This window comes from Coregonus lavaretus (genome assembly GCF_964263955.1).
Source record: "Coregonus lavaretus genome assembly, chromosome: 31".
In the NCBI taxonomy this organism is placed as follows: Eukaryota; Metazoa; Chordata; class Actinopteri; order Salmoniformes; family Salmonidae; genus Coregonus; species Coregonus lavaretus.
In genome coordinates this window covers 12,066,360-12,088,676 of record NC_140018.1, presented here as the reverse complement: position 1 = coordinate 12,088,676, position 22,317 = coordinate 12,066,360, and the positions used below count along the sequence as shown (strand labels likewise).

At 44.8% G+C, this 22,317-nt stretch overlaps 2 protein-coding genes across 2 annotated transcripts in view; one reads left to right on the top strand and one right to left on the bottom strand.

Moving 5' to 3' along the window:
* chgb (chromogranin B) overlaps window positions 1-7,862 on the top strand; it is a 14,187-nt gene extending 6,325 nt beyond the window's left edge. The window contains exons 6-7 of the mRNA XM_084149513.1: window positions 943-1,050; window positions 7,393-7,862. Of these exons, the coding sequence (XP_084005639.1) occupies window positions 943-1,050; window positions 7,393-7,476 (192 nt within the window). The 3' untranslated portion in view covers window positions 7,477-7,862. The remainder of the gene's footprint in view (window positions 1-942; window positions 1,051-7,392) is intronic.
* Window positions 7,833-22,317, bottom strand: LOC311107054 (tRNA (adenine(58)-N(1))-methyltransferase non-catalytic subunit TRM6-like). The gene is made up of 12 exons (XM_084149514.1): window positions 22,030-22,317; window positions 21,545-21,675; window positions 21,327-21,436; window positions 18,747-18,838; window positions 18,561-18,644; window positions 18,280-18,404; window positions 10,191-10,361; window positions 9,933-10,105; window positions 9,726-9,811; window positions 8,916-9,018; window positions 8,510-8,596; window positions 7,833-8,409 (listed from the first exon to the last, which is right to left on the bottom strand). Exons 1-12 carry the CDS (start codon window positions 22,134-22,136, stop codon window positions 8,242-8,244), a joined length of 1,437 nt encoding a protein of 478 aa, XP_084005640.1. The 5' UTR covers window positions 22,137-22,317; the 3' UTR covers window positions 7,833-8,241.

Here is a 22,317-nt window from a genome sequence, read left to right as displayed (position 1 = left end):
GGGGGAAAGGAGAAGATTAGTTGTGTATCGTCAGCGTAGCAATGATAGGAGAGGCCATGTGAGGATATGACAGAGCCAAGTGACTTGGTGTATAGGGAGAAAAGGAGAGGGCCTAGAACTGAGCCCTGGGGGACACCAGTGGTGAGAGCACGTGGTGCGGAGACAGCTTCTCGCCACGCCACTTGGTAGGAGCGACCGGTCAGGTAGGACGCAATCCAGGAGTGAGCCGCGCCGGAGATATATATGATATATACCTGTGCTTTATAAAGGGTGACATGTTGTGCTGAAGGATTTAACACGCTCCAAAGTGAAGTCATGTTAGTGACATTACACCTAATCTCGTTCCAAGACACCGCCCAAATGCACGGAACGTCTACTGGACCAACACATAAAACTTGGCCTTCATTAGGGAAAGAGGTTGGGCCATTCTATAAATGTTTTAGAGTAATATAATATATACAATTTAGCAGACGCTTTTATCCAAAGCGACTTACAGTCATACATGCATACATTTTTATGTATGGGTGGTCTCGGCAATCGAACTCACTATCCTGGCATTGCAATGCTCTACCAAGATGCATGACAAGGTTATAAATGCTTTGTGAAGCCTCAATTTAATATGATTTATAAAGCCTTTATTAAGCGGTGCTTGTGCCACCTTTTATAAAGCACAGGTTTATGTCATATTTGACATTGGTGGTTATGTCACACAGTTATGCCACATTTATGATCCCTTTATAGTGCATGACATACAGTTATAGATGATTTGTGACACATTTATGTAGCGTTTATGAAGGCTTTCTGAAGCCTTTATGAGCTACACGTCATTTAAATCGGGACCTATATTAATCTATCGTTATGCTTATCAATGGTTTATTTTGATTGTTAATTGTACAGAGATGTTTTAATACACTAAAGTGTGATGTGATTTGATTGGCAAAGATGGAGGAACTGGCGAAGCTGCTGACCTATAAGGATCCCCAGCTGGCCAGTCAATCAGAACCGGCGGAGGAGGAAAAGAAGAAGAGTTTATCTCTAACCCCAGAGGAGGTAACATTTGAGCATCACAAATAACCTTTACGAAACATGACATGACACAGAACAATTAAATGGTGAATTACTATATCGTAAGCATCCTCTTCAACTTGTCAGATAAGATCTCTTGAAAGATGACATATCACAAGGTTTTGGATGTTTTATGCTCTTATAAACAGACACCAAAATCCTGTTTTTGTTTTGAAGTAAGAAAACCTTTTGCAAGCCAGGAAAATGATGAATCGGTCCAAAATTGGATGTTGCCCTCTCTGTAGTCTGCTGTGGGAAGAGACACTACCCTCTCTGTAGTCTGCTGTGGGAAGAGACTCTAACCTCTCTGTAGTCTGCTGTGGGAAGAGACTCTAACCTCTCTGTAGTCTGCTGTGGGAAGAGACTCTAACCTCTCTGTAGTCTGCTGTGGGAAGAGACTCTAACCTCTCTGTAGTCTGCTGTGGGAAGAGACTCTAACCTCTCTGTAGTCTGCTGTGGGAAGAGACTCTAACCTCTCTGTAGTCTGCTGTGGGAAGAGACTCTAACCTCTCTGTAGTCTGATGTGGGAAGAGACTCTAACCTCTCTGTAGTCTGCTGTGGGAAGAGACTCTAACCTCTCTGTAGTCTGCTGTGGGAAGAGACTCTAACCTCTCTGTAGTCTGCTGTGGGAAGAGACTCTACCCTCTCTGTAGTCTGCTGTGGGAAGAGACTCTAACCTCTCTGTAGTCTGCTGTGGGAAGAGACTAACCTCTCTGTAGTATGCTTTGCGAAGAGACTCTAACCTCTCTGTAGTCTGCTGTGGGAAGAGACTCTAACCTCTCTGTAGTCTGCTGTGGGAAGAGACTCTACCCTCTCTGTAGTCTGCTTTGGGAAGAGACTCTAACCTCCCTGTAGTCTGCTGTGGAAAGAGACTCTACCCTCTCTGTAGTCTGCTTTGGGAAGAGACTCTAACCTCTCTGTAGTCTGCTGTGGGAAGAGACTCTACCCTCTCTTTAGTCTGCTGTGGGAAGAGACTCTAACCTCTCTGTAGTCTGCTGTGGGAAGAGACTCTAACCTCTCTGTAGTCTGCTTTGGGAAGAGACTCTAACCTCTCTGTAGTCTGCTGTGGGAAGAGACTCTAACCTCTCTGTAGTCTGCTGTGGGAAGAGACTAACCTCTCTGTAGTCTGCTTTGGGAAGAGACTCTAACCTCTCTGTAGTCTGCTGTGGGAAGAGACTCTAACCTCTCTGTAGTCTGCTGTGGGAAGAGACTCTAACCTCTCTGTAGTCTGCTGTGGGAAGAGACTCTAACCTCTCTGTAGTCTGCTGTGGGAAGAGACTCTAACCTCTCTGTAGTCTGCTGTGGGAAGAGACTCTAACCTCTCTGTAGTCTGCTGTGGGAAGAGTCTCTAACCTCTCTGTAGTCTGCTGTGGGAAGAGACTCTAACCTCTCTGTAGTCTGCTGTGGGAAGAGACTACCCTCTCTGTAGTCTGCTGTGGGAAGAGACTCTAACCTCTCTGTAGTCTGCTGTGGGAAGAGACTCTAACCTCTCTGTAGTCTGCTGTGGGAAGAGACTCTAACCTCTCTGTAGTCTGCTGTGGGATGAGACTCTACCCTCTCTGTAGTCTGCTGTGGGAAGAGACTCTAACCTCTCTTTAGTCTGCTGTGGGAAGAGACTACCCTCTCTGTAGTCTGCTGTGGGAAGAGACTCTACCCTCTCTGTAGTCTGCTGTGGGAAGAGACTCTACCCTCTCTGTAGTCTGCTGTGGGAAGAGACTCTAACCTCTCTGTAGTCTGCTGTGGGAAGAGACTACCCTCTCTGTAGTCTGCTGTGGGAAGATACTCTACCCTCTCTGTAGTCTGCTGTGGGAAGAGACTCTACTCTCTCTGTAGTCTGCTGTGGGAAGAGACTCTACCCTCTCTGTAGTCTGCTGTGGGAAGAGACTACCCTCTCTGTAGTCTGCTGTGGGAAGAGACTCTAACCTCTCTGTAGTCTGCTGTGGGAAGAGACTCTACCCTCTCTGTAGTCTGCTGTGGGAAGAGATTCTAACCTCTCTGTAGTCTGCTGTGGGAAGAGACTCTACCCTCTCTGTAGTCTGCTGTGGGAAGAGACTCTAACCTCTCTGTAGTCTGCTGTGGGAAGAGACTAACCTCTCTGTAGTATGCTTTGCGAAGAGACTCTAACCTCTCTGTAGTCTGCTGTGGGAAGAGACTCTAACCTCTCTGTAGTCTGCTGTGGGAAGAGACTCTACCCTCTCTGTAGTCTGCTTTGGGAAGAGACTCTAACCTCCCTGTAGTCTGCTGTGGAAAGAGACTCTACCCTCTCTGTAGTCTGCTTTGGGAAGAGACTCTAACCTCTCTGTAGTCTGCTGTGGGAAGAGACTCTACCCTCTCTTTAGTCTGCTGTGGGAAGAGACTCTAACCTCTCTGTAGTCTGCTGTGGGAAGAGACTCTAACCTCTCTGTAGTCTGCTTTGGGAAGAGACTCTAACCTCTCTGTAGTCTGCTGTGGGAAGAGACTCTAACCTCTCTGTAGTCTGCTGTGGGAAGAGACTAACCTCTCTGTAGTCTGCTTTGGGAAGAGACTCTAACCTCTCTGTAGTCTGCTGTGGGAAGAGACTCTAACCTCTCTGTAGTCTGCTGTGGGAAGAGACTCTAACCTCTCTGTAGTCTGCTGTGGGAAGAGACTCTAACCTCTCTGTAGTCTGCTGTGGGAAGAGACTCTAACCTCTCTGTAGTCTGCTGTGGGAAGAGACTCTAACCTCTCTGTAGTCTGCTGTGGGAAGAGTCTCTAACCTCTCTGTAGTCTGCTGTGGGAAGAGACTCTAACCTCTCTGTAGTCTGCTGTGGGAAGAGACTACCCTCTCTGTAGTCTGCTGTGGGAAGAGACTCTAACCTCTCTGTAGTCTGCTGTGGGAAGAGACTCTAACCTCTCTGTAGTCTGCTGTGGGAAGAGACTCTAACCTCTCTGTAGTCTGCTGTGGGAAGAGACTAACCTCTCTGTAGTCTGCTGTGGGAAGAGACTAACCTCTCTGTAGTCTGCTGTGGGATGAGACTCTACCCTCTCTGTAGTCTGCTGTGGGAAGAGACTCTAACCTCTCTTTAGTCTGCTGTGGGAAGAGACTACCCTCTCTGTAGTCTGCTGTGGGAAGAGACTCTACCCTCTCTGTAGTCTGCTGTGGGAAGAGACTCTACCCTCTCTGTAGTCTGCTGTGGGAAGAGACTCTAACCTCTCTGTAGTCTGCTGTGGGAAGAGACTACCCTCTCTGTAGTCTGCTGTGGGAAGATACTCTACCCTCTCTGTAGTCTGCTGTGGGAAGAGACTCTACTCTCTCTGTAGTCTGCTGTGGGAAGAGACTCTACCCTCTCTGTAGTCTGCTGTGGGAAGAGACTACCCTCTCTGTAGTCAGCTGTGGGAAGAGACTCTAACCTCTCTGTAGTCTGCTGTGGGAAGAGACTCTACCCTCTCTGTAGTCTGCTGTGGGAAGAGATTCTAACCTCTCTGTAGTCTGCTGTGGGAAGAGACTCTACCCTCTCTGTAGTCTGCTGTGGGAAGAGACTCTAACCTCTCTGTAGTCTGCTGTGGGAAGAGACTACCCTCTCTGTAGTCTGCTGTGGGAAGAGACTACCCTCTCTGTAGTCTGCTGTGGGAAGAGACTCTAACCTCTCTGTAGTCTGCTGTGGGAAGAGACTCTAACCTCTCTGTAGTCTGCTGTGGGAAGAGACTACCCTCTCTCTAGTCTGCTGTGGGAAGAGACTCTAACCTCTCTGTAGTCTGCTGTGGGAAGAGACTCTAACCTCTCTGTAGTCTGCTGTGGGAAGAGACTACCCTCTCTGTAGTCTGCTGTGGGAAGAGACTCTAACCTCTCTGTAGTCTGCTGTGGGAAGAGACTACCCTCTCTGTAGTCTGCTGTGGGAAGAGACTCTACCCTCTCTGTAGTCTGCTGTGGGAAGAGACTCTACCCTCTCTGTAGTCTGCTGTGGGAAGAGACTAACCTCTCTGTAGTCTGCTGTGGGAAGAGACTCTAACCTCTCTGTAGTCTGCTGTGGGAAGAGACTACCCTCTCTCTAGTCTGCTGTGGGAAGAGACTCTAACCTCTCTGTAGTCTGCTGTGGGAAGAGACTCTAACCTCTCTGTAGTCTGCTGTGGGAAGAGACTACCCTCTCTGTAGTCTGCTGTGGGAAGAGACTCTAACCTCTCTGTAGTCTGCTGTGGGAAGAGACTACCCTCTCTGTAGTCTGCTGTGGGAAGAGACTCTAACCTCTCTGTAGTCTGCTGTGGGAAGAGACTACCCTCTCTCTAGTCTGCTGTGGGAAGAGACTCTAACCTCTCTGTAGTCTGCTGTGGGAAGAGACTCTAACCTCTCTGTAGTCTGCTGTGGGAAGAGACTCTAACCTCTCTGTAGTCTGCTGTGGGAAGAGACTACCCTCTCTGTAGTCTGCTGTGGGAAGAGACTCTACCCTCTCTGTAGTCTGCTGTGGGAAGAGACTCTACCCTCTCTTCTACATAACCATGCAGAAGCCATATGCTTATCTCTAGGAGACCTGGCTCTGGTTGAGGCTTCACAACTCAAAATGAGCCTTGATATTCTACAACGGAAACAGCCTGTGTGTGAATGAGCGTAGGTACAAATGCATAAAGAGAAAGGCCCCCTTTGACGCCAAGCATGTCCTGCTAGATAGTGGAGGTGGCTCACAAAGCAAATTAATAATGTAATGAATATATTATTCTGCAACTCATTGTTCTTTGGCACTGACAGTCTTCAAAGTGATGAGAGATAGTAGGCTAAACAAGAGATGTGTGTCCCTGAAAGAAATGGTGTCCTCTGCACTGTGGGATTCATCTGCAAGCAATAAAATGACAGGTTTTGAGAATGTGCATCTAGCTGCAGAGAAGAATGTTACAATTTTTCCTCTCTCTCTCCCTCTCTTGCTCCCATGGTTTTATTGGCTGCAGCAGCGATTGCACCAAAACCTAAGTTATTACATCCCCTCACAACCCACCCCTATTAGAGCTGATAGTGGCCGGCCCGGGTATAAACTCTCTATCATGCCACTTGCTCTGGATCGAAGAAATACAATGGGGAGGGGGGAGAAAGGATGACTCTAGGGTATTCTTTTTCATCCTGACAGTCTTCAGACTACACTGCAGCAGCATCCCCTACAATGGGACTCCGGTAGTGGGAATATCTACACTATTGACTGTTTTAAGATCCAGGGAAAGTAGTGGCTAATTAAGGGGATAGTCAGATTCCAAGAGCAAGGGGTTTAATTGAAGGGCTTGCACTTTGACAGAAGGGATCAATACACACAATAAATGCTGTTTTGTGAGGTTTCACACTATTACCAATGTGTTCTTTCTTCCTTGGATAGAGGCCAAAATGAAGCTACACTGAACAAAAATAAACGCAACATGTAACAATTGCAAAGATTTTACTGAGTTACAGTTCATATAAGGAAATTAAAATAAATAAATTAGGCACGAATCTATGGATTTACATGGCTGGGAATACAGATATGCATCTGTTGGTCAGAGATACCTTTAAAAAAAGGTAGGGGCGTGGATCAGAAAACCAGTCAGTATCTGGTGTGACCACCATTTGCCTCATGATGAGACTGTTGATTGTGGCCTGTAGAATGTTGTCCCACTCCTCTTCAATGGCTGTGCGAAGTTCCTGGATATTGTTGGGAACTGGAACACGCTGTCATTCAGGTCGATCCAGAGCATCCCCAAAATGCTCAATGGGTGACATGTCTGGTGAGTATGCAGGTCATGGAAGAACTGGGACATTTTCAGCTTCCAGGAATTGTGTACAGATCCTTGCGACATGGGGACTGTACATTATCATGCTGAAACAAGAGGTGATGGAGGCGGATTAATGTCATGACAATGGACCTCATGATCTCTTCACGGTATCTCTGTGAATTGATAAAATGCTATTGTGTTCATTGTACGTAGTTTTATGCCTGCCTATTCCATAACCCCACTGCCACAATGGGGCCTCTGTTCACAACATTGACATCAGCAAACATCGCCCACACGACGTCATACACAGTGTCTGCCATCTGCCCGATAAAGTTGAAACCGGGATTAATCCGTGAAGAGCATACTTCTCCAGCGTGCCAGTGGCCATCAAAGGTGAGCCCACTAGTTGGTTACGACGCCGAACTGCAGTCAGGTCAACACCTTTGTGAGGACGACGAGCACGCAGACGAGCATCCCTGAGACGGTTTCTGACAGTTTGTGCAGAAACTCTTTGGTTGCGCAAACCCAGTTTCATTAACCTTTTATTTCAGCTCATGAAACATGGGACCAACACTTTACATGTTGCGTTTATATTTTTGTTCAGTGTATTTAGCAGTAATAATGCTGTCTGTGTGTTTTCAGGAGAAGGAGCTGGAGAACATAGCAGCTATGGACATGGAGCTACAGAAGATATCTCAGAAGATGAATGAGAACAGGAGTGACTAGATAGAGGACAGGCAGAGACAGACAGACAGGGATGCTAAGCTACTATCTCAGTGTGCTAACCTTGTGTAACAAAATACTAAAAAGAGAGCTGTAGACTGATCCGTCAGCGTTCCTGACTAAAAAACATACAAACATCTAAGAGCCTTGCCGCAGATTCTGCTGTGTTAACCTTTGTACCTGTGAAATGTTGATGTTATCAAAAGAATCAGCATGGAGACTGTTTAGTTTATATTAGATAATATATAAGTATAATAGTATAAAGATATATGCTTTGCTAATTTGTCCAGATTTCTATATATTTAAAGTATGCGTAACAGTTTTGTTCAAACTTTTGAATGGTTGTTTGTTTGTTTCTTCAGTCTGCATTTAATTAAATGAATTATTCTAACACGTATCTCAGGATTTTAATACCACAGGAACAGAGTTGGTTTTCAAGAGTAATAGTATTTTAACAGCACTGTATTTATTGAAATTCACAGATGCAGTACAGTTACGAGGCTGTGATAGCAAATGGCTGCTTTACATCATCACATGGCACTTTTCTGCTAAAATAATATTAAATAGAAACAAAATGCTGCATTTGGGAGCTTAGAGCTTTGGAGAGCAGCTCCAGGGCTGAATAACAGCCGTGATAGTTTATAACTGGTCTCAGGAGGAGGGAGAGAGATTTTAGTGATTCTATCCCCACCTCCACAAGTACACGTATATCAAGTCATCAATGATTTAAATTCCACAACCTATGGGCACCCCTCAATAGTCTAACTGTCATCCCTCTGTGGTCTCTGTGAGTTTCAGTCTCTTTGCGGCCGGCTCTTCTGCGGTTGTTGAGCAGGTCTTCGCTTTAGTCGTATCCGTAGCAACTGTTGTCCCGGAGAGGAGGTAGCCCCCGCCCCCACTCATTAGCAGCATGGGGTGCGTCCTGTTAGGCAAGACCTACACACAGAGACAAGAAGAGGTCAGAGGTCAAAGCTAGTGCTGGTACTACAAACATGGACGCTTCCACAGGGACCGTTGTACAGTTTGATGCTTATACCTGGTAATGTCTGATCCATGAATCGGTGAGTCGCAGGCTGACTGCTCCGCCTTGTTCCCTGAGCTTTGAATAGCACTCTATCAGAGGCTGTAGAAGAGAGAGACAGACAGAAATGACAAGAGTTTTAGTAACCACAGAAGAGCAAAAGAGTGAACATGACAGCGTGAACATGACATGGGTGAGAACACCTAATACAGACTAGACTACAGACTTATATCACTGAGCAATTACCCACTGGAGAAAGACAATAAATGTACTTCTGTATAAATGGCAGTACACTAGGGTCTACTAGAAACAATAATAACAGTAATAAAGTAACAAGCTTATTAAATACACTACTTAATTAAGTACACAAGACACACTAGAGCACACTAGGAAGCATACTAGAGAACACTCAAATGCATACCTCTTTGTATTGAGAGTACACTACAAAGGGCCTGGAGGGGGCGAGGAACTTGATGAGGCCCAGTAGAACTGGACAGGGGTGGAACCGACTGGCTATCACCAATCTGAGGAGGAGAACCAGAGATATACTGTAGAACTAGACAGTAGAACCCAGTAGAACTGGACAGGGGTGGAACCGACTGGCTATCACCAACCTGAGGAGGAGAACCAGAGATATACTGTAGAACTAGACAGTAGAACTGTTGCTTTCACCTAACCAATTTCGTGAGATTAGTAATTACTTCAAAGAAGGGAGGATGGAAGAAGGCCTGTTGAAAGTATCGGAACTCAGGTGTAGAGAAAGACTAGGGATGTAGACTAGTTGTTTCCATGTTAAAGGTGACCTGGAGAAACATGAGCTTCCCCCAATTCCTCAACAAACCAATCAATTATCATGGGTTCAGATAACATCTGCTGTAGGCCCCAACATCAATCATCTTTAACTAGACATGTCACACCTATCTCACTTCGGATCAAGATTACTGCTAAGCAATCATCTTTTGTTCCTCTTGTGTTGAAATGAAGATGTTAACATTGACATGTTTGACTGATTTCAGACAGCGCAAGACAACACCAACAGGCAACACCACGACAGAGTAGAAACTGTCAGGGGTGTGTAATCTTAGTGCCAAAAAGCTGTTATACAGTTTATTACTGCTTATACATGTCTATTAACAGCACATGAATGGTTTAGAGTTCTAGAATTCACTCTGTAACCTAGTGTCATTAAAACTAATTGAAGGAGGTGAGAGAGAGGAAAGAACAGACTGACCCGTCAGCGTTCCTCCCCTTCAGCACGCCGGCAGCAGCAGATAGTTTCTTCCTCTTCTCCTCAGTCTTCACAATCTTCTCCTGGGCCTGAAACACAACATACAGTTGCTTGTCAATTGTACACCGTTTAAATCTTTGGAGCACACAAGCACCAGGAAGTGACACAAATAACAGAGACTACTTGCTGCTTCACTATGTGTTGTCATACTCTGATCTCTCTGCGTTTCTCCCTCTCCTCTCTCTCCTTGTCCTCGGCAGGGTCTGTACTGGTACTAGTCTCCATACTCTGGTCTTCTGTGTCTGGACTGCCCCCCTTGCCTTCTGCCTTCTCTGGGTCAGTCTTGGTCAGGTTGGACTTGTCCCCATTGGCCTGTCCAGCATCTAGAGTTGTGACAATATATCAATCAATTCAATAGATGAGACAGTATAGCATTGTTGGTCTGTCAAAGGATTATATCCCACACACCTGTGTCTATGTCTTTGGCCTCCGTGTCCAGTGTCCCTGCCAGCAGTGAGTTGACGTGACAGATGGGAAACTCATGGAGCGTGTCGTGGAAGTGGGAGGGGAACCCAAAGCTCTCTACCCCCGCCCTCACAGGACCTCCTCCTGGGTACATCTGCACCACTGACCCATAGCCTGGAGGAGAGAGGAGAGAGACACAATGTGAAGATGGATGTGTCTGTTTGGTTGTCTTCAGATGAATGCAACATTACAGGACATTCCGATAGAAATGTATTACATAAAATGTTGACTGCTGATATACACTACATGACCAAAAGTATGTGGACACCTGCTCGTCGAACATCTCATTCCAAAATCATGGGCATTAATATGGAGTTGGTCCCCCCTTTGCTGCTATAACAGCCTCCACTCTTCTGGGAAGGCTTTCCACTAGATGTTGGAACATTGGTGCCGGGACTTGCTTCCATTCAGCCACAAGAGCATTAGTGAGGTCGGCGTTCCAATTCATCCCAAAGGTGTTCGATGGAGTTGAGCTCAGGGCTCTGTGCAGGCCAGTCAAGTTCTTCCACACCGATGTCGACAAACCATTTCTGTGGACCTCGCTTTGTGCACGGGGGCATTGTCATGCTGAAACAGGAAAGGGCCTTCCCCAAACTGCTGCCACAAAGTTGGAAGCACAGAATAATCTAGAATGTCATTGTATGCTGTGGCGTTAAGATTTCCTTCCCTTCACTGGCCTAGTCCGAACCATTACCATTATTCCTCCTCCACCAAACTTTACAGTTGGCACTATGCATTTAGGCAGGTAGCGTTTTCCTGGCATCCGCCAAACCCAGATTCGTCCGTCAGACTGCCAGATGGTGAAGCGTGATTCCTCACTCCAGAGAACGCGTTTCCACTGGTCCAGAGTCCAATGGCGGCGAGCTTTACACCACTCCAGCTGACGCTTGGCACTGAGCTCTTCAGTAAGGCCATTCTACTGCCAATGCATTCTATGGAGATTGCATGGCTGTGTGCTCAAACTTATACACCTGTCAGCAACGGGTGTGGCCGAAATAGCCGAATCCAATAATTTAAAGGTGTGTCCACATACTTTTGTATATATAGTGTACTTGCTATTCACGTCATGAAGAAGTAGTCCCCTAAACCATTCCCACCTTGAGGGAAAACCACTGCTGTTCTCCATCTGTGCCCATTCAAGAGCCATTAAATCTAGATTTATGTAGTTATTACATCTAAACAAACACTTTTTTGGGTTCTCATAGGCTTACAGTGTTGTTTTGATTATTGCTTGAACAGTCGCCAAGATAATATTTTTTCCCCTTTATTCAGATTACAACCTCTCCCTTTCAGTTATTTGAAAAGGAAATCATCTCCCAAATATCACTATTTCTAAAACAACCATAGAAAGTTGGTTGCAATTTAAATGTAATCCTCCAGAAACGACAGAACAAATAATGCAACAAATATTGTGGTTAAACTCAAATATGCTAATTGATAAGAAACCTTTTTTTTTTGACAAAATGTTTAAAAAAGGTATAATCTTGACTGGTTGAGTTATGTCGCACACGCAGCTAACAAAAACATATGGAAATGTCTGCTCTACCCAAAATTACAACCAAATAATTGCAGCCTTACCGCAAAAATGGAAGAGGAAAGTGGAGGGGGGAAAAGTAAGGAACTTGTCTGTCGGTCTTGCATTAAAGAACATAATTGGTTAAAGAAAACTGTGATAAATAAAAAAGTATACCAGTTTCATTTAAGGACCAAAGGATGACAGCCGTCCCATATAGATTGCAAAATAGTTGGGAAGAGATTTTTGACGTACCGATCCCATGGCATAGTGTTTATGAACTGATATGCAAAACGACGCCGGATTCAAAGCTTAGAATTTTTCAATTAAAATTATTATATAAAATTCTTGCTACCAATAGAATGTTATTTATATGGGGGATACAATCTTCCCAGCTCTGCAGATTTTGCTGCGAAGAGACAGAATCATTAGATCATTTGTTTTGGTACTGTCCATTTGTAGCTTGTTTTTGGACACAGGTCCAGGAATGGCTAAAGGATTGCAATATTTACCTGGAGCTAACCCTGCAGATAGCATTACTGGGTGATCTGAAAAGTCATAGTCAATCGATCAATAATATAATAATATTTTTGTTTCCAACAATATTGTTTTTTGTAAAACATCACAGTACAGTTGAAAAATATATGGCAAATAGAAATCCAATATGGATGGTGTTAAGAGATAGATGGGTGGTGTTGAATGGAGTTGAAAGATGGGACTAATAACAACAAGATAACTAATAATGTAAGCATACTGTGTCCATAATAAGTATATAGGTTATAGGTTGAGAGCTTTTGTGAAAGAGCACAGTTATAACGATATGGCATATAGAAGCAAACCGGATGGACATCATGAAAATGATCGGAGAGGTTGAGGAAGTTCAGGAGTAAAAACAAACAAAATATAATTATTGTAAAATTGACTGTGTCCATAAAATGTATATAGTATGTATAAGCTTGAAGTAGAAGAGGCCTAAGCATTGTTGTTCAGTAGTTTATTCCAATTAGGGAAGGGGTGGTGGGGTTGGAAAGTAATGAAGGGAAATATATTTTCAAAAAGGATATGTATATATGTGCAGTGGGGAAAAAAAGTATTAGTCAGCCACCAATTGTGCAAGTTCTTCCACGTAAAAAGATGAGAGAGGCCTGTAATTTTCATCATAGGTACACGTCAACTATGACAGACAAATTGAGGAAAACAAATCCAGAAAATCACATTAATTTTTAATACATTTATTTGCAAATTATGGTGGAAAATAAGTATTTGGTCACCTACAAACAAGCAAGATTTCTGGCTCTCACAGACCTGTAACTTCTTCTTTAAGAGGCTCCTCTGTCCTCCACTCGTTACCTGTATTAATGGCACCTGTTTGAACTTGTTATCAGTATAAAAGACACCTGTCCACAACCTCAAACAGTCACACTCCAAACTCCACTATGGCCAAGACCAAAGAGCTGTCAAAGGACACCAGAAACAAAATTGTAGACCTGCACCAGGCTGGGAAGACTGAATCTGCAATAGGTAAGCAGCTTGGTTTGAAGAAATCAACTGTGGGAGCAATTATTAGGAAATGGAAGACATACAAGACCACTGATAATCTCCCTCGATCAGGGGCTCCACGCAAGATCTCACCCCGTGGGGTCAAAATGATCACAAGAACGGTGAGCAAAAATCCCAGAACCACACGGGGGGACCTAGTGAATGACCTGCAGAGAGCTGGGACCAAAGTAACAAAGCTTACCATCAGTAACACACTACGCCGCCAGGGACTCAAATCCTGCAGTGCCAGACGTGTCCCCCTGCTTAAGCCAGTACATGTCCAGGCCCGTCTGAAGTTTGCTAGAGTGCATTTGGATGATCCAGAAGAGGATTGGGAGAATGTCATATGGTCAGATGAAACCAAAATAGAACTTTTTGGTAAAAACTCAACTCGTCGTGTTTGGAGGACAAAGAATGCTGAGTTGCATCCAAAGAACACCATACCTACTGTGAAGCATGGGGGTGGAAACATCATGCTTTGGGGCTGTTTTTCTGCAAAGGGGCCAGGACGACTGATCCGTGTAAATGAAAGAATGAATGGGGCCATGTATCGTGAGATTTTGAGTGAAAACCTCCTTCCATCAGCAAGGGCATTGAAGATGAAACGTGGCTGGGTCTTTCAGCATGACAATGATCCCAAACACACCGCCCGGGCAACGAAGGAGTGGCTTCGTAAGAAGCATTTCAAGGTTCTGGAGTGGCCTAGCCAGTCTCCAGATCTCAACCCCATAGAAAATCTTTGGAGGGAGTTGAAAGTCTGTGTTGCCCAGCGACAGCCCCAAAACATCACTGCTCTAGAGGAGATCTGCATGGAGGAATGGGCCAAAATACCAGCAACAGTGTGTGAAAACCTTGTGAAGACTTACAGAAAACGTTTGACCTGTGTCATTGCCAACAAAGGGTATATAACAAAGTATTGAGAAACTTTTGTTATTGACCAAATACTTATTTTCCACCATAATTTGCAAATAAATTCATTAAAAATCCTACAATGTGATTTTCTGGATATTTTTTTCACATTTTGTCTGTCAGTTGACGTGTACCTATGATGAAAATTACAGGCCTCTCTCATCTTTTTAAGTGGGAGAACTTGCACAATTGGTGGCTGACTAAATACTTTTTCCCCCACTGTATGTGGTGGAAGGGTTTAAGAGGTGTGGCCTCTTCCCTTTTGACCCTTCAGCCATTGAAGGGTCCCGTTTAATGCCGTCCCGGTCCCTACCGGGTCCCACCACCGCCTCTCCTGGAACCAGCAGCACCGTGCCGTCCATCAGCACCTCCTCCCCAGTGACCACAGAAGGACCCTCAGCCCCTGCTCCATTCCCAGCCCCTGCTCCAGTCCCAGAAGAGCACCCCCTAATAGAGGGGGGGCTGATAGCGAAGGACCTGGGGCACATCCTTACTGTCCTGAAGTATCGGCTGGACCGATACAGGTCACCACATGCCTCACCGGGGAGGAATACACACGCCAGTGGCAGGAGAGGGGTGAGAAGGAGAGGGCCGAGGGCCGAGGCAGAGGAGAAAGAGCGTTGGGCAGCCCTCAGAACACAGAGGGCACAGGAGAGGGCTGCCATGGATGAGACCATTGACGCCATCGCCTCTGGTGGACCCCCTGCTAGAACCACTCCTGACAGCTGCATCACCACTGCCAGTGCCTCCCAGTGTGCAACACCTGTAGGAGCGGCCGGAGTCCCCAGCTGCAGATGAAGGCTACGTGCCTACTCTCCCGGCCACACCATCGTCGGCCCCTCAACCCCACCATTACAAACACCAGCTCCTCCAAGCCATCGTCGGCGGTTTTGTCCACCACCACCCCAATGCACACCACCCCCCGTCTGTCACCACCAACACGGCCTCCTCTGGACCAACTGCCTCCTCCATCTCCCCTGGTCACACCACCATAGCAGCCTCGTCTGGTGTCCCTGCCCCCTGTAATTTGAATACCGCCACCTCCACAGGTAAACAATTACAAAAAAAGGACTGTTTTTATCTGTTTTAAAAAACAGCAATGTAAAAAAATAAATCTCTTTACATATCTACAGTCTATAGCACCAGCACTCTAGTCATCTCCACCTCCTCCAAAAACCTCTGCAGCTTCCTCCAGAGGTATTGATGTAAATAAGTTGAAAAGGGTTTTCATGCAACATGCTCTGTCTAACACTACTTTTTCTCAAACTGCAGCACAGAAAAGGAAGAGAAAAGCTCCACCGGTCACGTCTGTCACACCACCACTCTCAGGTACTTCATAATCTGTTTTTCTCTCTCTCTCAGTTGTATCAATTACTATTGTTGTTGAAGAACTTCTACATTTTGTAAAACCATATTAATCAATTTTTAATCTTATTTTATTTTTTATAAAAGAAGACACCACCTGCTGTACTCGCTGCGGGGAGTGTGATCCGCCTGCAAGCTCCCCTCAGGAGTGTAGATCCGAGGTGCCATGGGTGTGCTGTGACTTCTGCCAGCACTGGTTCCACTGCAGGTGTGTGCAGTGGGATCCAGAGGTAGCGGTGGAGCTGGATTTTTATTGTGATTTTTGTGACAATATAGTGATGGAGGTCGAGATTTAATTTTTTGTTTTGTTTGTGTTCATATGAAATTATTTATTTGTACAAAAAAAATTATGTCTAAAATATAATACACTGCTCAAAAAAATAAAGGGAACACTAAAATAACACATCCTAGATCTGAATGAATGAAATAATCTTATTAAATAGTTTTTTCTTTACATAGTTGAATGTGCTGACAACAAAATCACACAAAAATGATCAATGGAAATCAAATTTATCAACCCATGGAGGTCTGGATTTGGAGTCACCCTCAAAATTAAAAGTGGAAAACCACACTACAGGCTGATCCAACTTTGATGTAATGTCCTTAAAACAAGAAAAAATGAGGCTCAGTAGTGTGTGTGGCCTCCACGTGCCTGTATGACCTCCCTACAACGCCTGGGCATGCTCCTGATGAGGTGGCGGATGGTCTCCTGAGGGATCTCCTCCCAGACCTGGACTAAAGCATCCGCCAACTCCTGGACAGTCTGTGGTGCAACGTGGCGTTGGTGGATGGAGCGAGACATGATGTCCCAGATGTGCTCAATTGGATTCAGGTCTGGGGAACGGGCGGGCCAGTCCATAGCATCAATGCCTTCCTCTTGCAGGAACTGCTGACACACTCCAGCCACATGAGGTCTAGCATTGTCTTGCATTAGGTGGAACCCAGGGCCAACCGCACCAGCATATGGTCTCACAAGGGGTCTGAGGATCTCATCTCGGTACCTAATGGCAGTCAGGCTACCTCTGGCGAGCACATGGAGGGCTATGCGGCCCCCCAAAGAAATGCCACCCCACACCATGACTGACCCACCGCCAAACCGGTCATGCTGGAGGATGTTGCAGGCAGCAGAACGTCGTCTCCAGACTCTGTCACGTCTGTCACATGTGCTCAGTGTGAACCTACTTTCATCTGTGAAGAGCACAGGGCGCCAGTGGCGAATTTGCCAATCTTGGTGTTCTCTGGCAAATGCCAAACGTCCTGCACGGTGTTGGGCTGTAAGCACAACCCCCACCAGTGGACGTCGGGCCCTCATACCACCCTCATGGAGTCTGTTTCTGACCGTTTGAGCAGACACATGCACATTTGTGGCCTGCTGGAGGTCATTTTGCAGGGCTCTGGCAGTGCTCCTCCTGCTCCTCCTTGCACAAAGGGGGAGGTAGCAGTCCTGCTGCTGGGTTGTTGCCCTCCTACGGCCTCCTCCACGTCTCCTGATGTACTGGCCTGTCTCCTGGTAGCGTCTCCATGCTCTGGACACTACGCTGACAGACACAGCAAACCTTCTTGCCACAGCTCGCATTGAAGTGCCATCCTGGATGAGCTGCACTACCTGAGCCACTTGTGTGGGTTGTAGACTCAGTCTCATGCTACCACTAGAGTGAAAGCACCGCCAGCATTCAAAAGTGACCAAAACATCAGCCAGGAAGCATAGGAACTGAGAAGTGGTCTGTGATCACCACCTGCAAAACCAGTCCTTTATTGGGGGTGTCTTGCTAATTGCCTATAATTTCCACCTGTTGTCTATTCCATTTGCACAACAGCATGTGACATTTATTGTCAATCAGTGTTGCTTCCTAAGTGGACAGTTTGATTTCACAGAAGTGTGATTGACTTGGAGTTACATTGTGTTGTTTAAGTGTTCCCTTTATTTTTTTGAGCAGTGTATATATATATTAATTCAACCCATCTTGTGTATTTCTTCCTTTACTTTCCAAGTGCACCTCTGCAACAAACTCCAACAGTATTTTAATTGTTTATGTCAATGCACATTACTGAAATTAAAGTTTTATTTGATGTAAATTATTAATACTCATATTTTAGTATTCAACTGTTATCTACTTTCTCAAAGCATAAAATTAATCTGTAAAACAAATGATGAGACATTATTTGGTTACAACACTGAATATGTTGGTGAATAACCATTTCTTAAGAGTCCACAGGAGGGCGCACCGGGCTACGCAATGAAAAGTTGACAGGCAAGACATTATTTTTTACCGGAAGGCTAGCCAACTAGTCAATTATCTAGTAAACACTTCGGGTACGTGGTTGGAGTCTCTTTTTTGAACGAAATTAAACGGATATATCTTGTAAATGAACAAAATAGTAAGGTGGCCAATAACTGGGGACCGTATGCCGATAATACTGGACGTATTTATTTGCTAAACCGCTTATCAAAAAGCTGATAGTAGTATTTCCACTGAAATGTCAAACCTGCTAATTGCTTACCCGTTAGCTAACACTTTTACGACACCAATAATCACATAACATTGATGGCTTGATCACAAGATAACACTGTTGAAGGTAATATATTTCTTAAACGCTGTTGAATATGCCAATAATACGGGGTTCCACGCTAGCGTTCTATTTCAGATGCAGGTCATGACAACTCTATCCATATTTCCAGACATGGTATTTCTATAGTCCAGTTACCTCCCATCCTCTCTATGACGGCCCCCAGCACCAGTCCAGCGCAGGTCTCAAACACCAGCACCTTACTGCCTGCATGGATGTTGCCCAGCGTTAACATCTGGGCTAGGGTGTCGTACCGCAGGTGGCTAGAGGAGAAGAGGCAGAGACACAGTCTGGGTTACAACAACAATCTTATCTCAATAACAACATAATTTGGGCACAGAAGTTTTCCTGACTGCATGACCTAGCCAGGAAAACCATCAGGCCCTACTAGTGACTGTCCCTCTGGTGATCTCACTCACCATATCTTCCCTGGTTCTCTGCCGTGGTACATCATAGCCAGGATACGACAAGAGGGCCTTAGAACCATCACACTGTTCTCATACCTGGAGGGAACAGAACACAAGACATTCAGAACCCACAAAGCCCATTTCATTCATCACTAACCCTGGTCCTGGAGTGTACAGGCCTACATTCCTCGGACTCACTTTTTCTTTTTTTTCTTGATGTATTTCTCCTGTGCAAACTCAGTCTTGTCCCTGAACGTCGTACTGTTCTCTATTAGCTGCTGGACTATTTCCTGAGGAGAGGAGAGATGGGAAAGAGGAGCATCTTCAACATACACAAAAACAAACTTTCACAAATTAATACTTAATTTACTACCGGTACTGTTGTGTTACTTTGTGTACAGCAATTCTAAGCAAACTATTTACTCAGCACACATATAGCCATGTCGTTTAAATTGGATTAATATACAGTACCAGTCAAAAGTTTGGACACACCTACTCATTCCAGGGATTTACTTTGTTTTTACTATTTTCTACATTGTAGAATAATAGTGAAGACATCAAAACTATGAAATAACACATATGGAATCATGTAGTAACCAAAAAAGTGTTAAACAAATCAATTTATATTTTATACTTGAGAATCTTCAAAGTAGCCACCCTTTGCCTTGATGACAGCTTTTCACACTCTTGGCATTCTCTCAACCAGCTTCAAGAGGTAGTCACCTGGAATGCATTTCAATTAACAGGTGTGCCTTGTTAAAAGTTAATTTGTGGAATATCTTTCCTTCTTAATGCGCTTGAGCCAATCAGTTGTGTTGTGACAAGGTAGGGGTGTTATTTTTTACATTTAAGTAATTTAGCAGACGCTCTTATCCAGAGCGACTTACAAATTGGTGCATTCAACTTAGGATAGCCAGTGGGACAACCACATCTTGATCACAGTAAGTACACTTCTTCAAACAAGCAGCTGTGAGCAAAGTCAGTGCAATCAGGGACAACTACATCTCAATCACAATAAGTACATTTCTTTAAACAAGTCAGTGCTAGCAGGTGAAATAAGTCAGGTGTTAGTTTAGACAAATGACAGTGGTAGTAAAAGGGGGGGTAGAAGGATTACTATTATACTATTCCAGGTATTCCTTAAAGAGGTTGGGTTTCAAGTGTCTCCGGAAGGTGGTCAGTGACTCCGCTGTCCTGGGGTCGTGGGGGAGCTTGTTCCACCATTGGGGTGCCAGAGCAGCGAATAGCTTTGACTGGGCTGAGCGTGAACTGTGCTTCCGTAGAGGTAGGGGGCTAGCAGGCCAGAGGTGGATGAATGTAGTGCCCTCGTTTGGGTGTAGGGTCTGATCAGAGCCGTTCCCCTCACAGCTCCGTAGGCAAGCACCATGGTTTTGTAGTAGATGCGAGCTTCAACTGGAAGCCAGTGGAGTGTGCGGAGGAGCGGGGTGACGTGAGAGAACTTGGGAAGGTTGAACACCAGATGGGCTGCAGCGTTCTGGATAAGTTGCAGGGGTTTAATGGCACAGGCAGGGAGCCCAGCCAACAGCGAGTTGCAGTAATCCAGACGGGAGATGACAAGTGCCTGGATTACAGAAGATAGCCCTATTTGGTAAAAGACCAAGTCCATATTATGGCAAGAACAGCTCAAATAAGCAAAGAGAAACGACAGTCCATCATTACTTTAAGACATGAAGGTCAGTCAAACCCGGAAAATCTCAAGAACTTTGAAAGTTTGTTAAAGTGCAGTCGCAAAAAACAAGCACTATGATGAAACTGGCTCTCATGAGGACCACCACAGGAAATGAAGACCCAGAGTTACCTCTGCTGCAGAGGATAAGTTCATTAGAGTTACCAGCCTCAGAAATTGCAGCCCAAATAAATGCTTCACTCAGTTCAAGTAACAGACACATCTCAACATCAACTGTTCAGAGGAGACTGCGTGAATCAGGCCTTCATGGTCAAATTGCTGCAAAGAAACCACTACTAAAGGATACCAATAAGAAGAGACTTGCTTAGGCCAAGAAACACGAGCAATAGACATAAGACCAATGGAAATCTGTCCTTTGGTCTGATGAGTCCAAATTTCAGATTTTCTCTGCATGTGTGGAGCATGGAGGTGGTGGTGTGATGGTGCTTTGCTGGTAACATTGTCTGTGATTTTTTAGAATTCAAGGCACACTTAACCAGCATGGCTACCACAGCATTCTGCAGTGATATGCCATCCCATCTAATTCGCGCTTACTGGGACTATCATTTGTTTTTCAACAGGACAATGACCCAACACACCTCCAGGCTGTGTAAGGGCTTTTTGACCAATAAAGAGAGTGATGGAGTGCTGCATCAGATGACCTGGCCTCCACAATCACCCGACCTCAACCCAATTGAGACGTTTGGGATAAGTTGGACCACAGAGTGAAGGAAAAGCAGCCAACAAGTGCTCAGCATATGTGGGAACTCCTTCAAGACTGTTGGAAAAGCATTCCAGGTGAAGCTGGTTGAGAGAATGCCAATCGTGTGAAAAGCTGTCATCAAGGCAAAGGGTGGCTACTTTGAAGAATCTCAAATATAAAATATATTTTGATTTTAATTTGTTTAATACTTTTTGGGTTACTACATGATTCCATGTGTTATTTCATAGTTTATGTCTTCACTATTATTCTACAATGTAGAAAATAGTAAAAATAAAGAAAAACTCGAATGAGTAGGTGTGTCCAAACTTTTGACTGGTACTGTATATTTTTGATCCCCCTGAGGGAGAAATGACAACGAATCATGTACCTGTCCATTTAGACCTTGCTCTTTGAGGGTCTCAATGTCATCTCTGGTGAGTTTCTGTGATTTCCCATCATCCTGAATGTTCCTGTTGTCTGTCCCTGCTTCCTTGGCATCTAAAGAGACACACAGAAACAAGACACAGACATCAACTCCGCACCTGGCCAACTGAATCCATACCTGAATTAGAGAATTGAAATAGTTGTTGTTTGGTAGGTAGGTACCTGCAGAGCTCTCGATGTGTTTAGGTTTCCGTGGCTGCAGTTTCCCATCAGTCACAACTTCAAAGGTGGTCCCATACAACTCCCCTACTGCATTGTCCAGGAAGAACCACTGCTTCTCAAAGACTGTTTTCCTGGGGTTACAAGACATGTCAGATCATTTCAATAAACGCACGATAACACACAGTGAGTCCACTATGATACACAAAACACTACACAACTGCAAATATGTCATCCAGCTTCAAGCTGCCATTATTACATTCTCGTCTACAAATGTGAAAATGAATGTTAAGTTACCTGGCTGTGTATCCTACTCCTATTTAGATAGCTAGAAAGCAATGATGGCAAGAGTGCAATACTAATCAACACGGCATAGCTTGCATGCTAGTCGTACAGGCAAATGTTTGACCTGACTGTCAAGAATTGTTAGCTAATGCAAACCAACAGATAATGTGATTGTGCATGAACACAGTTGTGTAACGACTAACTTTTTCTTTTGAATCTGCACAGCTTTGTAGATGTCTCCCCGTTTCAGTACAACGTAGTCACCCTCATTCACTCTGTGCTGGGAGTCATCGTCTCCATTGTCCGCCATTAGAAAGCTTGTCTTCTGGCTTAATAGCCAGCAGAATAGTAAACTCAACTTTTAACCCACTAATATTAGTTTTTAATCACCAAAGATAACAGTCAAGTTGAAATAAAAGTATTTTTTGGAGGTCCCCTATTGAACTAGCTAACCCACGTGCTAGCCTACTTTTCTTCTTCTTCTTCAGTGG

Coding starts and splice junctions, on each gene's coding strand:
- LOC311107054 (XM_084149514.1), bottom strand. CDS start 22,136: ATGGCGGACAATGGAGACGATGACTCCCAGCACAGAGTGAATGAGGGT. Junction 21,676..22,029: donor GTGCAGATTCAAAAGAAAAA/GTTAGTCGTTAC, acceptor TTGTAACCCCAG/GAAAACAGTCTTTGAGAAGC. Junction 18,405..18,560: donor AGAGAACCAGGGAAGATATG/GTGAGTGAGATC, acceptor CTTCTCCTCTAG/CCACCTGCGGTACGACACCC.